The sequence below is a fragment of the Triplophysa rosa genome, linkage group LG1 (assembly GCF_024868665.1).
Source record: "Triplophysa rosa linkage group LG1, Trosa_1v2, whole genome shotgun sequence".
Lineage (NCBI taxonomy): Eukaryota > Metazoa > Chordata > Actinopteri > Cypriniformes > Nemacheilidae > Triplophysa > Triplophysa rosa.
In genome coordinates this window covers 5,110,846-5,125,736 of record NC_079890.1, presented here as the reverse complement: position 1 = coordinate 5,125,736, position 14,891 = coordinate 5,110,846, and the positions used below count along the sequence as shown (strand labels likewise).

The window sequence follows — 14,891 nt, the reverse complement described above, 5'->3', positions numbered from 1 at the left end:
AATGCATCAAGGATTGCTAAAATGAACAGATTTTACTAACAGATATGCCAATCTCTGTGGTAAAATAAAATTATGATGTTGGCATATTTCCCATGTCATTTTTACTACCCCCTCTAATATGGCTCCAAATTTCAGGAGAAAATGGTCGTTTTAACTCCATTTACAAATTAATGGATTAATTAATTACTATTCATCAGTGACTTTTCATATTTTTTTTTAACATCACTCCAGATGTTGGTCTTGCTTCTGTGAAAATAGAACAAATAAAATTTGAAGCGGGGAAATATTCAAAATTTGGTTCATTTGACACGGAATGACCCAAACAAACTTTTTTGTGATTAACAGAACAAAAAACTATTTTTTTTCTACCATGGTAGTCAGTGGTGCCTAAGAAATCTCAGTTGCTAACATCCATCAAAACAGAACAAAGAAATGTATACAGGTTTGGAACAACTTGAAGATGAGTAATTCATGACAGAATGGAGTAACACTTTAAAAAAGAATCTGAATTAAAATGGACAACATGATGTACCTGTAGTCTTGAAGCTGGTCTTGAATATCTGGAAACACCTGCTGTTGTAGTTCAGAAAGAGGCCCTCGAATGTCCTCCTGTGCATGAAGACGACTCTCTGGACAAAAAAGTTTGTTTTTTTAATAAAACTTCATAACCTCACTTCCGGTCAGGAGATTGTACAGTAAACACTATATGCAGATTGTACAGGGCTTTCAACACTACAGTATATGAAACCTTGGTTTATGCTTATTGACCCCCCCCAGTCATCAGCTTTATATGATGGCACATTGTGTAAAAAAAATGTAAATGTCAAATGAGGACAGAAAACAGAGAAATAAAGGATTCTGTTTACCCGGGGTTTAGAATGACCCAGGGTTAACTACATAAAATGTGAAAAGCCCAATTTTGAACAACACAGTGCACACTTTTGCAACATTGCAGAATCTCACCTATATCTGTAAGGAACTCCTCTCTGACTTTAATCTTCAGAGGCTGAAGGAAATCAAAAAGATGTCCGTTAGTTCAGTAACATTCTCAGAGAGGTGGATGACAAATCTAGCTCTTTAATAAAACACTTTCATTTTGACCCAATACAATATAAATTGTTTTAACAAATAAACAGGTTAGGAAAATTTAAAGACATCCACAAAAGAAGTCTGCAAAGAATTTTAATATAATTTTATTTTTGGGATTTGCATCTGTGGGATCTGGCAGAAACATGGTTATGGAGGTTATGGAGAGGAGATACTCACAGCATCATGGTCCAGGAAATGGGAGCAAATCTGAGGAGCGAGGGAGCGGGCGTCTTTTGGGCTCGAACCCAGATATGCCTCCACAGACAAGTAAAACAGCTAGCAGGATCATAAACATAGAAACATGTTTATTTTCCCATTTATTCAAACACAGTAACTTAAAGGGATATTTCAGAGGCAAAACCAAATTTTTCCCCGTTTCCCCATTATTTCTGGCAAATATGTCGACTTCGCTGTCAATATAGGTATTTCTCTTAAACAAACGCATCGATTCGCTTCAGAAGACCTTTGGTAAGACCACAGAGCCGTGTCGAGCAGTTCTTTCATCGATGGATGCACTTTTTGGAGCTTCAAAAAGTCAACGCCTATTCACTCCCATTCTAGCGCTTGGAAGTAAAATGATACGTGGTATTATAACTTCGACTGCATTATTCTTCAAGAACAAAGTCTTGGTCAGGGACAAAGTCAGGGTGCCTTGAGGGTGAGTAAAACATGGGGAAATTTTGTTTTGCCTCTGAAATATCCCTTTAAATTTCACTTCAACTATTAGCACATTTTGACTAATGAGAGAGAGAATCAGGAATAATTTCTTATCATATTTAATAACCAGTGTGTTTTAAATACAAATGGCTACATCAATGTAATTTCAGGCTAGTTTAGAATAAACCTGTGTGGATTTTTTTTATTACCAGAAATCAGCATTAGAATAAATTAAGACAGGTTTAGCTAGCCGGAAACTGCACAAATGAAAGAACAAATCTGCAGGTTGAGTCTCACTTTCACTTCCCAGAAGCGGCTTTGGTGTCTGGTTATGAATTGAACCCAATAATGACAGTTGTAGCTGGTTTGACACAGAAATATAAATCCACCTTTTAAGCTTTATTGTGACACATCAAGTCAATGTATCCACTTTTTCATGTTCAACATGAATCTCACACAAAATCTTTCTAAAATACATAGACATAACAAAAAAGGGTTAAGCTACTAGCATTTACCAGTGGGTTGGGATCCAGAAGTTGACTAAAAACATATCTCATAAATACAGTCATGTGTGCCGGACGACTTTTCAGCAGCTCTATGTCCTGGAAAGGTCCATCGATCTTTTAAAGAAGGAGAGAAATAAAGATACATTTTAGTATAGACATGAACCTAAATGTTATTTCTCAGTATTCCTTTCTAAACACAGGTACTGCTCTACCTCATTTATCATGTATTCATCTTCATCCTCATCTTCTTCCTCTGGTCCAATGATCTGGGTCTTTCCTCCCTGTAATATAGAAGACGATTACAATCTGGACTCCATTTATTGATAAAGCAAGTCATGATAGAAATGTCCGTCTCACCGAGTCAGTGGTGTTTGTGTCAGACTGTCTTTGGTGCAGGGGATGCCGGAGAAAGGTGGAAGGGGAGGAGAAGGGACTCTCACATGCCTAATCGGGGAGGAAGATGAAGGGCAACAATTGGGCACATGGGCTTGTTTTATTTTCCTAAAGACTTGCAACAAGCTTTTATACATTTATACAAAGGAAAGAAAAGTGGGTTAAACGTTGTTAGGCCTTTAAAACAGTTTAAACTCACCTCAACATCTCCTTCACTGGAGTCCATTGATAACCGGCCTGTCCAGGAACAATGAGCGCAACCAAATCAATAAAATGAGATTAATGGTAATGAATCACTTTTATCAGAGCAGTAAAATATGCTTTGTCAAGGCCTGATCTTAATGTTTTTTATTAAACTACTAATCACCCACTGACCTTCGCCAGCCATAAGATAACTGGCAATAACCTCCGATCGCGTTCCATCCTGAAACAAAGACAGTCATTTATAACGCTACAAACAGGAAATTCTCAATGCAAAAGTATGCACTGAAATGTAAGAAATATGATACCACATCTCGCTGAATCTTCACTCTGACTTGATTCGCTCTTCGTTTGGCACTTTCTATTCGCTCCTCTAGGGAAGGGGAGGGGTTACGAGACTGCTCCTCCAACAGGTTCTGCAGAAGTCATGGGTGGAATTGGCCCCGTTTCAAACTTTATTGAGAAACTTCCTTATCTATTGTCTACATAAGCCACAAGAAGAGAGACGTTTTTCCGACTCAGAACACAGAATAGTTAAGCTGATACCTGAAGTTCTGCCTCCTCTTGCTCTAACATCTTTCTGAGGATTTCTGTTGCATGCTTTTGCACCTCAGGATCCTATAAATGAAATACAATAATGATTCAAATGACAACAGTGTTGGATGTTTTTGAAGATGTTTGCGGTTCAACACAATGGAATATTTGGACCCGCTCCATCTTAAAACAATGGTGGGTAGGCCTACCTGTAATGGTTTGGGTCCTGTGATTCTTTGGGTTGGGGTGCTGCTTCCTGTAGGTGGCGTTGGGGGAAGTGGGGAGGACACGGCTTCACCCACCAATGCTGTCTTGTGATTGGGCAACAGGTCAGTAGAAAGGGGTTGAAGGGGGACAGACGTAGCTGAAGGTGGGGGGCCCTGCAGAGTCAACGCCACATACGTCCCAGCTATCATGAAAGGAGAAGATTTATCTATTAGATGTACTGATCCACTCTGTCGTCGCAAATTTACAAGAAGGTGTCTAACTATGATACTCACATTTGATAATTTTTACTACTTCCTGATGAGACATGGATGAAACCAACGAGCCATTGACCTGAGAGGCAAAAACAAAATAAGGAAGAGATGGCTACACTTCTGGAACAAAGTTTTTTTTTTCAATTTTTTAAGTTTTGCCTTTTGTTCAATCATAGTAAACTGGTTTACCAATCTGTTCAATAAATCCTGCTGGCATTCAAACATGAATTGTAAATTATAATGTGAAAAGGTGACCTTCGGAGAGTGAACTGAATCAGTTGAAACATTCAACCAAGAACTTTAAAGTGGAAAATGTCAAAACCTTTATAATTCTGTCCCCTTCCTGGACCCCAGCCTTGACCGCTGCTCCACCTTTAAAGTAAGTTAAAATTGCCTACTTAGTAAATAGAATTTAGATGGTAATGAATTACTTAATGCTTTAAAGTGCATGTGTGAGTGCAGTTACCGGGTCGAACATTCTGCACTAGTTTGATCCTCTCCCCACACACAGTGAAGCCAAACCCCAGATTGTCCCGTTGAACAACCACACATCTTTGGACTAGACCTGTCCCTGGCATTAAAGCATATTATTCTGTAATACAATTCCATAAGAAGACACATAATAAATGATATATATTTGTTTTACCTGTGTTATCCGTGGAAAAATCTGACAGTGCCTCTCTCTGCTGGCCAAGGGAGGACCGGCGTTCGGAATCCCCCAATGTCAAACTGCTCAACCTTGACAAGAAATGAACAATGATGTCAAAACAAATGGGAGAAGACAGAAACAGAGTGATATACGAGTTAGAAAAAATACAAGTAAATTGGGCAATGGATAGGGAAGTAAAATGCAATATTAAAATCGTGGGACTCATGGGAAAACACCACCAAGCAAAAACGCAAAAAAAAAAAAGAAATAGAATTTGGAGTTTCAAACTGCCAGTGCACTGTAGAGTTTCACATCAGGACCGGTCATTATCATTGCTTAGGACATTTTTGATACTGCTATCTAAGAAAAGTACTGTAGTAATGTAGCAAAAAAGAAAAGTCATCCCATCTCTACCAGATGTTCTGGGAGTTTCCTGCATTAATCTTCAACCTGAAAATATACAAAATACCTCGAAAATCAATTATTTGACAGTGAGCCAGACAGGATTTATTTAGTCTCTGAAGTGACTGACAGAGCCCAAGCAAACGTAGCGAGAGGTTGACAAAGAGCATATCTTGATTGATCTCTATTCTGCTAACACACTAAATCAACATATAGGCTATAGCTTAAATATTTTTGGGACACAGTTCGGATACCTTTAGTATAGGAGTTACATATTCGAACACTGAAACTACACAGCCTGGCTCAAGGAACAAAATCGCCATTTGGATTTAAATAAGCAAAATGAATGGCCAGCAACAGGCAAAGACAACTTCTAACAACATTGTATGTTTTCACACGTGAGCTGGCCATCCCAGAACCTTGCACTGTGAGTCAAAAATTGCAAGAGACTTCAGTATTTTGAAGTATATCCTGGTTAAAAACATAATATTGAGTGAGATTTTTTTTTATTCAAAAGTCAAGCTTGCAGCACATTGCCCATTACAGTGCCCTTCACTAATATTGGCACCCTTGGTAAGAAGGCTGTAAAAATAAATCAGCGTTTCCAAAATTATGTCACTGTTACTGACTGCCTGGGCATATGAACATGAACGTTCACGCTAAAGCCTACATCGCATGATAATGTTATAACACGTATTTTCCATTATTATCGATTATCGTCTGCTCTGACGTAATCGACATCGGGATATTTGCAAGACATCGGCTATATACGATAACATCGTCACATCGCCCAGCCCTACGAAGTAGAGCTGTAATCGGGCTTTAAAAGTTAGGCCCGACAGAATTCGGCCCGAGCCCGACAAGTACATTTTGATTGACAGCTTTTTAAAAGCCCGAACCCGTTTACAGCCCGACATTAGGCTATTCAAATGTACGCACGCACACAGCTTTTGTCAAGAATGAGTCATTTATACATGTTTTAACGTAATTTATTAATGACTAACGTAGGCTATAGGCCACTTGGAAGTTGGAACAAAGAAATAAAATAAGTCCTCTGTAACATCGTAACATCTCACATATCCCACTGGCTCATTATTCTCATTATGCACATGGTCAAAACTTTTCCTCACCTCAGACTTTGCTTTAGTTGCTGGTGCAACCAAAACGTAATGGCCAGAGGCAAGCCTCCGTTTCACCTCCTCAGCATCCATTTTCGCATCTTTCTCGCGCTAATCGGAACGCATCACATGACCGCTCATTTACCGCGCAAGCCCGAGCCCGGCCCGAGCCCGTGTAAAATGATAGAAATTAAGCCCGAACCCGACCGAACCTGTTGGGTCACATCGGGTCCGTCGGGTTCGGGCAAAGATCTTCAGCTCTACTACGAAGCACACACGTTTTCCATATATAACAATAAAATATGAGACGTCAAAAATAAGATCAGATATATAAATACACAGGGACAGTAGATGGCGGTATGTTCTATTGACACAAGCCAGCCTGCCTGCCATAAAAGAAGAATGCGTACAGTAAGCATCTGTTCAAGGTGAACGTGCATTAAATCTTAGCTTTAAACTACCGTCTTTAAGAAAGTTAAGACTATTTAAGACATCATCATCAGGGCCGGACTTAGGAGGATTGGGGCCCTTGGGCTTGAGTTGTTTTCAGGGCCCCCGTACTATTTAAAATCATGTGTTAGTTAGCATTAGTAAATGTTTTTTTCTCCAATGACTAACAATGACACTTGTTCATTAGTTTACACGTTTTGCGCTTGTCAGCCATTAGAACAAGCATCTTAATGAGCAGACAGGTTTCAACTGTGGTAAATGTGATGGATAGAATCCACAAATAACCAATCAGGAAACGCCAACATGACTGACGGAACGTTTAGCCAATTAAACAACATCATTCCTTACATAAGGCAGTGCTATTGAACCTTGGTAGGCCAATGAACAAAGTTTAAATGAAAAATAAAATGACTGGCATATAACTAAACTAATCAAATGAACGAGAGCAGGCGGGCCCCCTGAAGGGTGGGGCCCCTGGGCTGGGGCCCAGTCAAGCCCAATGGTAAGTCCGGCCTTGATCATCATCCACCATTATTGTATACTTTATACATTATGACAATATACTGATAAACACAATTATAAGATGCTTGCGGGTTAGTTATTTATTCTGTATGAGAGCACACGTGAATATTAGCCCCCGTCAGCTAATGACCGAGAGAGAGAAGACAATAGGCTACTAATAGGGATGCACAGATACCAGTATCGGTATCGGGCCTGATACTATGCACATGTACTCGTACATTTTATTTTATTTTTCATAATGTGTTTAAGGTGGAGTTGTTTGTAATTATGGAGCTATTCTATTTTTGTTAGTCTCACTGTGTTGTGAAAAGGTACAAGCATGGGTACAGGTATCGGCGAGTACCAGAAAATTTTTTATCGGTACTCGTACTCTGTCTTTAAAAAAATGGTATCGGTGCATCCCTAGCTACTGATGTTGATAAATCAACATCAAAGGTCAAAATCTGGATAAAATGCATTTTATATTGGCTAAAAACATTGTGTATATATTAAATTCGCAATGATTTTGGTTATTAATATGCATGTTTGTATTGTTTCTGATCAACAACATTAAAATGTATGAAAATACACAAAATAGCGTCTTTATTTTCTTTATTATTTTTATATATTTTTTTATCCTACAGCACCTTATATTTACTGAAGAACTGATTAGCGTGTCTGTGTTCAGTTTGGCTGCCTGTGCGTGCAACCATTTTACATCATCAAGCATTTCTAACGACAAATGCTAGTAGTGTAAGGCTATTACAACGTATTAAGCCATTAGGGGTGTAACGATTTTCGAACCGAACCGAATGATCCGCGATACACCTCCCTCGATACGAACCGCGAAACTCCCATGGTGTACCACGAACCCCCGGCCGCATCGATCACATGCGTCAGCTGTGACTTTTCCTAGCGCAGGTTAGAGCATATCACTTCGCAAGCTGAAGCAGCAGTGCAGCAACTTTTGATCACGCTCAATAATGTGATGACAGTGCATTGTTAATGCCCAGAATGCAGATAGATTGACAGAAACAACAAAGACATATTCAGTAACTAATTCTCCCTAAAAGCGTCTAAGTGATATCTGTGTTTTAAACAGTCACGCGACTTTCCAAAAATACGCTGCGGTCTCCTTCATTTATCCATCAGTGCCCCCGCCCCCAAAAACGTAATTCGCAGGTAAGAGGCGAAGGACCGAAAGAGCATCTTGCAACTGAAATAAATATGCAGAATACAAGAATTTCCCCGGCTAAGGTACAAAACAGCAAACATATTAAATGTGTTTGCGAGTATTGTATGCATGTGAAACTAATGCAGGAAACATGTGTTTAAACTTTAAGCACTGAACTATTGTATAAAGATCTCTAACAATACTGCAAAGCATACAAAACGTTATACATCATGCTTAATACTATTTATTTGTAAGTCGCTATTGATAGAAGCCAAACGTGTATCAATGCAGCTTTCATGAAGAATAATCACTAAAAGCCTTCAGGTCTCGCGGGTTGTTTGAGATACGCGCCCAGAGAGTCAGAGCACAAAATACTAAACAGAGTTCTCTTTTACACCTTTTTACTCTGGAACGGACATATAAACACAAAATAACGTAAAAATTCCCATATTAAAAAGAAACCTTGTATTTCGTGACCAAACAGTTGGGAAACAAAACGTGTGTTCCAGTATATTGCACGAGCTCTTAAAGGGCCAGCAGCATAATAAAGATCTCTGTTTATAATGTTCATCAAACAACAAAGGACGGGCCCAAAAACACTCACTGATATTAAAGGAATTGTGTTCTCTAATAGGAGTTTTTCACAACAAATAACGGAAACGAAAGTAGCTTTAAGAAAGATGTGCTTTAAATATGGTAAAGTGTTGATAGAGAGTTTACATATACAATAAAATAATTCTATCATAAACAATGATTTGTATTAATATCTAATTGATTTATTAATGTATTAAATACATTTCAATGAAGTTTTAGTGATTCTTTTTTATACCTCACCTCACGACTCTGGTGCTATTAAATTAATGGCTGGTGCCACCTCTCTCAAGTGTTAGTCCAGAGCCCTGTTCTGACAAGTTTAAGTTTACATTAGTGTTATTTATTTAATTTTTGTTTACTGAGGCTTACTGCTCTAAAAAATATATAAACTAAAGTCAATAAAGTTCAATAAACAAGTTAAATTGTTGTTGTTATGATTATTAAGTTAAAACGATTCTTGTGTTCTGTAGCATTGCTTGTGCCATGGCATGAACCCTGCCCTCACATCGAACCGAACCGTGGTCCCAAAACCGTCGTATGAACCGAACCGTGGCATTGTTGTATCGTTACACCCCTATAAGCCATACATCTCTCTATACCCTTGGTTCCCTTTAATGGACTGGAGATGTTGCAAATCTGCCTGAAAGAGTGTCTATATTGTCTTAATGCACAGCAAAGAGAATATGTTGAGTGGCCAAAGACTTTTCAAAGAGCACAGATGGAGAATTGCAGAAATTTGTTCAATTTTAGTGTCAGAAAAAAAAAAAAATAATAAAGGAAAACTGCACCTCCATCACCACAAGTTGCTTGGGACACTGTTCAAGAAACAAATCTTCTGCTCTCATGCAAAAATAAACTCCACCATTTTAATCTGCCATACTGGAACTTCAAACAGGACTGGGGTCTAAGGCCATATGAAATTAATTTTTGACAGCAATAACACAAGATAGGTTTGGATAAAAAATTCCCCATGTCCACAGTTAAATATACCACCAGATCTTCAAATATACCACCAGATCTTCATTGTTGTGGACCTACTTTTACACCAGAGGTTGTGGACATCTTGAACAGATACATGGCATCATGTATTAAATCAAATACCAGCAGATATAAAAATCAAAACCTGACTTGCTCTTATAGAAATATTCGAAGGGTCGTGGTTAGATCTTCCATCAGCACATTGGTTGAAAACAAACATCCAAATCAACAAAAAATGGGCCATAGCCATCCCAGTTCCCTGACCTGAACCCTATAGAAAATGAGTGGGATGAACTGAAGAAGAGGGAGCACCAACATTTGAAGGATCTGGAGAAATTCTTTACGGAGGAATGGACTCGGATGACTCTCAATGTAATTTCAAACCTCAACAGACTGAAAAATTGAAGGTTGCGGAGTGTATTAAATACAAGGGTGCCAATAAGTGTTGCCAACATGTATGGAAGAAAAACATTTTTTTTACAATGTGATATTCTCCCTACTTCAAATTGTTTTCCTTCAATGAATTGTTGGAATTTTGTAGATTTTTGAAATAAAAGATCAAAACGAGAAACAATGCAGATTTATTTTTACAGCCTTCTTTGCTCATATTTACCAAGGGAGCCAATAATAGTGGAGGGCACTGTATCAAACTGATGTCATCAAAGAGCCAACAATTCCAGGGGGACATTTTCAGATTTTGATTACTAAGACATCTTGGATGAATTCACTTTTGTTTAATTAATGGGTCAATTTTGATTTAATGTGGACATTTTTCAGAGGTCTAAAGGTCTTTGCACATACAGTCCGAAATTGCGCATATACGCAATCCGTATGCGTTTTTTCGTATTTGGCTCTCGTTTGTACGGTGTCTCTGAATTGTTAAAAAAGGCCACTCAAAATGCTTGACGGATGCGAAAAACGCAGAAAATCGAACCCGGTCCGAATTTTTTTATGACGGACGAAGATATCGGAGGCAGTGCAATGTCAGGTCATATTTATTTTTTAACGTACGGAAATTTCGGACGCAAATTTCAGACTCAAGGTGCAATGGGCTTTACTCTCCTGAAACACCTTGGGAATGTACTGGAGAGGACCTGGTGGACTTGGTATGACTCTCCAGTCAACTATACAAGATCTTGGCCCAAAATTAATGTAATTTCGGACAAAGCTAAAGGCAGTCTAACAAAATATTCAAGGTGCATATGTACCATTATCTTATATTGAACATTATTTAAGATTGACAATGGTCAAGTGGGTATGGTTATCAAATCATGGCAATTATTTGTAAATTTACCAGACTTGCCAATACATCTTAGTTAATCACCAATTACACAAGAACAGACAAAAAAAAACATAATGAAAACTCACCAAGCAGCAAAAGGACTAAGAGGAAGCATGAAAAAGAGAAGCAAGGAATAACTATGAGAAAGAGAGAAAACTAAAGACAAAGAATGAAAATTGAGGAAAACATTTAACATGGGGACGACATCATAGAAACAGACAATCTATAGTGAAAGACTGTTACTGACGCTATTACTATACATTTTTATACAACAGTTCTTTCTGGTTCTCGAACCTGATTGGCTGAGAGCCATGTGATATTCCACCATTATCACCACGGAAACCGCTTCACTGTTTGTATCACTCTGCCACTAAACTAAGTAGGACTTATGAAACTAAGTAAAACAAGCACATTTGGCAGTGTCTCTTAAGGCTTTTTTTTACTTCCAAGTCGGACCTACCATTAGACTCTGCGTCATAAAAAAAGTGGAGTGAAACATCCTATGATAGACAGAATTAAAAATCAAGGCTCCTTGGTCTGTAAATGTGCCATAATTCCTCAAGCAACCACAAACACTGCTTTAATAGTGGATAGATTAAAATGGAAACAAGGAAACTTAAAAGCACATTTCACGTACAGAAAATCTGTGTTGTTACACAAGATCTAACTGATCTTAGAGTCGAGTGTACTTTTGAGTGTGCAAAAACTAGAAGTCGACCGATTGATCGGATTTTGGGGTTTTTTATTAATAGGCGCAAACTAGGCCGATTAACAGGCAGGTGCATCTGTGAGCAGCTAAGAGTTACTGTGGAACATGCGACGCTGCCTCTTGCGGCATAACACTGTGATGTCCCCCTCTGCCTGCTAACTTTTTAACTACCTGATAACTAACTTCACAAGAAAACGGCAAGACTTAAATTGTTTTTATCCTTCGTTCTTAATCTAGCTGTATATATTTCATTGATTAAATATGATGCTACTTGAGAATGCAAGTAACTTTTTGGAACTCTATTGTTAGCGAGCCTTCAACCACATAGTTTAGGCTACATGAATGCACGGGTACCACAACCTGGTGACGAGCCCAGCGGCTAAATTGTCTGTGGGTCGGACTCTGTTTATACTTGGTATTAAGATGCGTTTTGGTCGATCTTTCAAATGCACGAAAGAAGTGCACACAATTTACATGTGAACGCAACCGTGGCAGATAAACATACAGAGAAAAGCAGTTTTTTTCTGCTCTGACAGCCACAAGACACGCTGAACACTGTAAGTGTGTGTTTGAAATCTGAAATGGCGAGAAAACATTCTGCTTGCTTGGTTTTTCGTCATTAATCCAAACGTTTAAGTCTTCAGCCAAAATTGAAATCCTGACTTGTTGTTTCCCCTCGTTTACGGATTATGTCCGAATGCGGTCTTTTGCGGCCGTTTAAACGCGTTCGAGCACAACAGCGTCTACTTTCCTGTCAGGCTAGAAAAAGGCTAAAAGCTAAATATAACTAAAACGCAGTTATGAGCAGCAGGTTATGAGCTGTGTTATATGAGTATTTTTTTTTAACTTAGATTATGACCATTTGACTAATAGCAGTGTCTGCCAACAAACATAAACAAAAAGCATGCTTCAGAACAGTTTGAGAATGTGCTTAAAAGTTTTGAGCAATGTATTATTACTATGAATTAGACTGCTATCTTGTGCCCTGCAATAAACACTTACTCAATCTTTCTCAATCAAGTGCACTGATTTGAAGAGACATGTCTTCAATAAATGTTTAATTTAAGCAATATTCTGTATCACTTCTTATTACTTAATTAGATTAAATGAGATGAAGATGGCTGTCTTTTTATAAATCAGGCCATCGGCTGGCCTGATTTATAAAAATCGGCATTGGCCACTGGCCAGAGAAAACCCGTATCGGTCGACCTCTAGCAAAAAGTATACATTCTATCACTATTAAAGTGTAAACAAACGAAAGTTGTCACTGAAACAATAGAATACCGTATTTATAAACTCATAAGAAAATACCTATGGAATTTGTTACTGGGCACTTTAGCATTAAAACAATTAGTATACACTTACTATAAAAGAAAATAAACTCACCTGTCCAGAGTAGAGGTTGGATGTCGAAGACTCATGGCTGCAAACCGTCAGAGGTTTGTCCAATTGACTTTTGTAGTACAGTGTCAGTTTGAGATCATGTCAGTAATGGAAGGTCAGTTGTATCTTTTTGGACTCCTTTAGTTGGGTTTTATCATTTCACCACTGCAGTGGTTAAAGTCTCATTCGGTGGAACAAAGTGGTCATCCTCATCATCGTCCCGTTTGATCAACAAACATGTAATGTCCACATAAGGTCAGTTAACCACTGTAAGTCTTCTCAGTTGCTTGTATTGTCCTAGTGTCAACTAAGCATTCTCTTGCAGTAAACCTTTCTGTATTACCCTGGTGCTTCAAGTTTACTGAACAACGATTATGGAGAATTTAACAATCTTCCTGCACTTCAGACCAACACATCTAACCAGCCTGCAGAGGTGTCAACAATTTGCTTCAAAATAATTCTTCAACACAAAATAATGATGGATTTTTAAAAGCTTTTCTCCCATTATTGTGTGGCTTACATGACCACTACAGTGTGTCAATTAGATACTGCGTGTATGAGTCACAGTTGGTCATACAGTTCTTGCTAACACGGTGTGTCTAGTCTTTGGGGGCAAATAAAGTCTGCTTGCGCTGCAGTGAAATTATTAAAAATCAAACCATAGGCTGAATAGCAGGATGCATACAAGCAGGCACACACACAAACTAACACAGTGTTAGAGGAAATAAAGTGCATTATCTCCAATAAACCACATCAATTAACAGCAAATCACAGTGGTGACAGTCAGATAATGCAGCTGCTTACACATGTCCACAACTAAACACCTGCAACATAGATTTCAGTGTTTTAGCGACAATCACCAATGACACACTGCTGGCCGAAAATTAACATTAGAAACGCGATGTTTCCTGTGTACGAGAGGCCGCAGGGCGCACATCACCGCCGCCGCGTACGGACTGGCGCCGCACGCTAGCTTGACTCCGGCGGCTGCGGGCTTTCACCTTCACGCGCGTGCGAAACAACGCCGGAGCGCCGAACAATTCACAAGATCCTGACGCTCCTAAGACGCAATCAAACTCCAACGGGATGCCTTTGTTTTGGGACTCAATTACAAGTCGATTTTTTGCGGTTTCACGCGCTAATTCGGTGGCTAGCGAGATTCATTTGATCCTTGAATAGGTCCGCAACGGCTTGAATCCCGGCCTGTCCCGTCTTTTGGATGCGTCTTTTTGGATTCCTGCTATATGGACCTTTAAAGTTGATGTTGCCCTATTGCTTCCAAAAGTTAGATGATCTGCTGGTCTTTGACTGGTAGTGATATTCCAAGCTGATGTTCAAGCTTTCGCCATTCAGGAATAAAACCATCATCCTTGGTTTAATGTTTGGGAACTAGAAAGGCAAACAGACTCTCGATCGCCCTCTATCGGTTGGATTCTGAGACATTCTCCCTTTGGTGCCATTTGTCCAGTAGTTAGAGAAGAAAGGCGTGTGAGTGTCTGTATTATTCTGTTGACCATTAAACATACATGTTTGTATAATACAATTTAACGCGAGTACGTGTTCTGTGCAAGCATTGATTTCATTTACGAAAAGACTTAGTTCCCTGACCGGGAATCGAACCCGGGCCGCGGCGGTGAGAGCGCCGAATCCTAACCACTAGACCACCAGGGACTACATGACAATAGGGTTGTCACGGTACCATAAACATGTCTTACGATACTATACCAGCTGAAGTATCTCGATACCAAGTAGTATCACGATGCTGTGCCATATAATTCAAATCTATACAAAA

The 14,891-nt window shown here is 39.0% G+C and overlaps 1 protein-coding gene and 1 non-coding gene across 9 annotated transcripts in view; both read right to left on the bottom strand.

Moving 5' to 3' along the window:
* Positions 1–14,514, bottom strand: part of arhgef11 (Rho guanine nucleotide exchange factor (GEF) 11) — a 33,413-nt gene extending 18,899 nt beyond the window's left edge. For 4 of the 8 annotated variants that reach the window (XM_057343101.1, XM_057343139.1, XM_057343130.1 and 1 more), the window contains exons 1-17: positions 13,103–14,514; positions 11,094–11,108; positions 4,506–4,597; positions 4,326–4,430; positions 4,182–4,231; positions 3,881–3,938; positions 3,590–3,789; positions 3,393–3,464; positions 3,155–3,262; positions 3,021–3,069; positions 2,845–2,882; positions 2,610–2,696; positions 2,465–2,533; positions 2,262–2,366; positions 1,267–1,365; positions 964–1,006; positions 533–629 (exon numbers count right to left, since the gene is read on the bottom strand). In XM_057343101.1, the coding sequence (XP_057199084.1) occupies positions 533–629; positions 964–1,006; positions 1,267–1,365; positions 2,262–2,366; positions 2,465–2,533; positions 2,610–2,696; positions 2,845–2,882; positions 3,021–3,069; positions 3,155–3,262; positions 3,393–3,464; positions 3,590–3,789; positions 3,881–3,938; positions 4,182–4,231; positions 4,326–4,430; positions 4,506–4,597; positions 11,094–11,108; positions 13,103–13,137 (1,322 nt within the window). In that variant the 5' untranslated portion in view covers positions 13,138–14,514. The remainder of the gene's footprint in view (positions 1–532; positions 630–963; positions 1,007–1,266; positions 1,366–2,261; positions 2,367–2,464; positions 2,534–2,609; positions 2,697–2,844; positions 2,883–3,020; positions 3,070–3,154; positions 3,263–3,392; positions 3,465–3,589; positions 3,790–3,880; positions 3,939–4,181; positions 4,232–4,325; positions 4,431–4,505; positions 4,598–11,093; positions 11,109–13,102) is intronic. The other 4 variants (XM_057343122.1, XM_057343149.1, XM_057343108.1 and 1 more) reach the window with 3 other exon arrangements.
* Positions 14,515–14,698: 184 nt separating this feature from the next.
* trnae-cuc (transfer RNA glutamic acid (anticodon CUC)) lies at positions 14,699–14,770 on the bottom strand. Its single transcript has one exon. It is a non-coding gene; the product is annotated as a tRNA-Glu (tRNA).
* Positions 14,771–14,891: the final 121 nt, after the last annotated feature.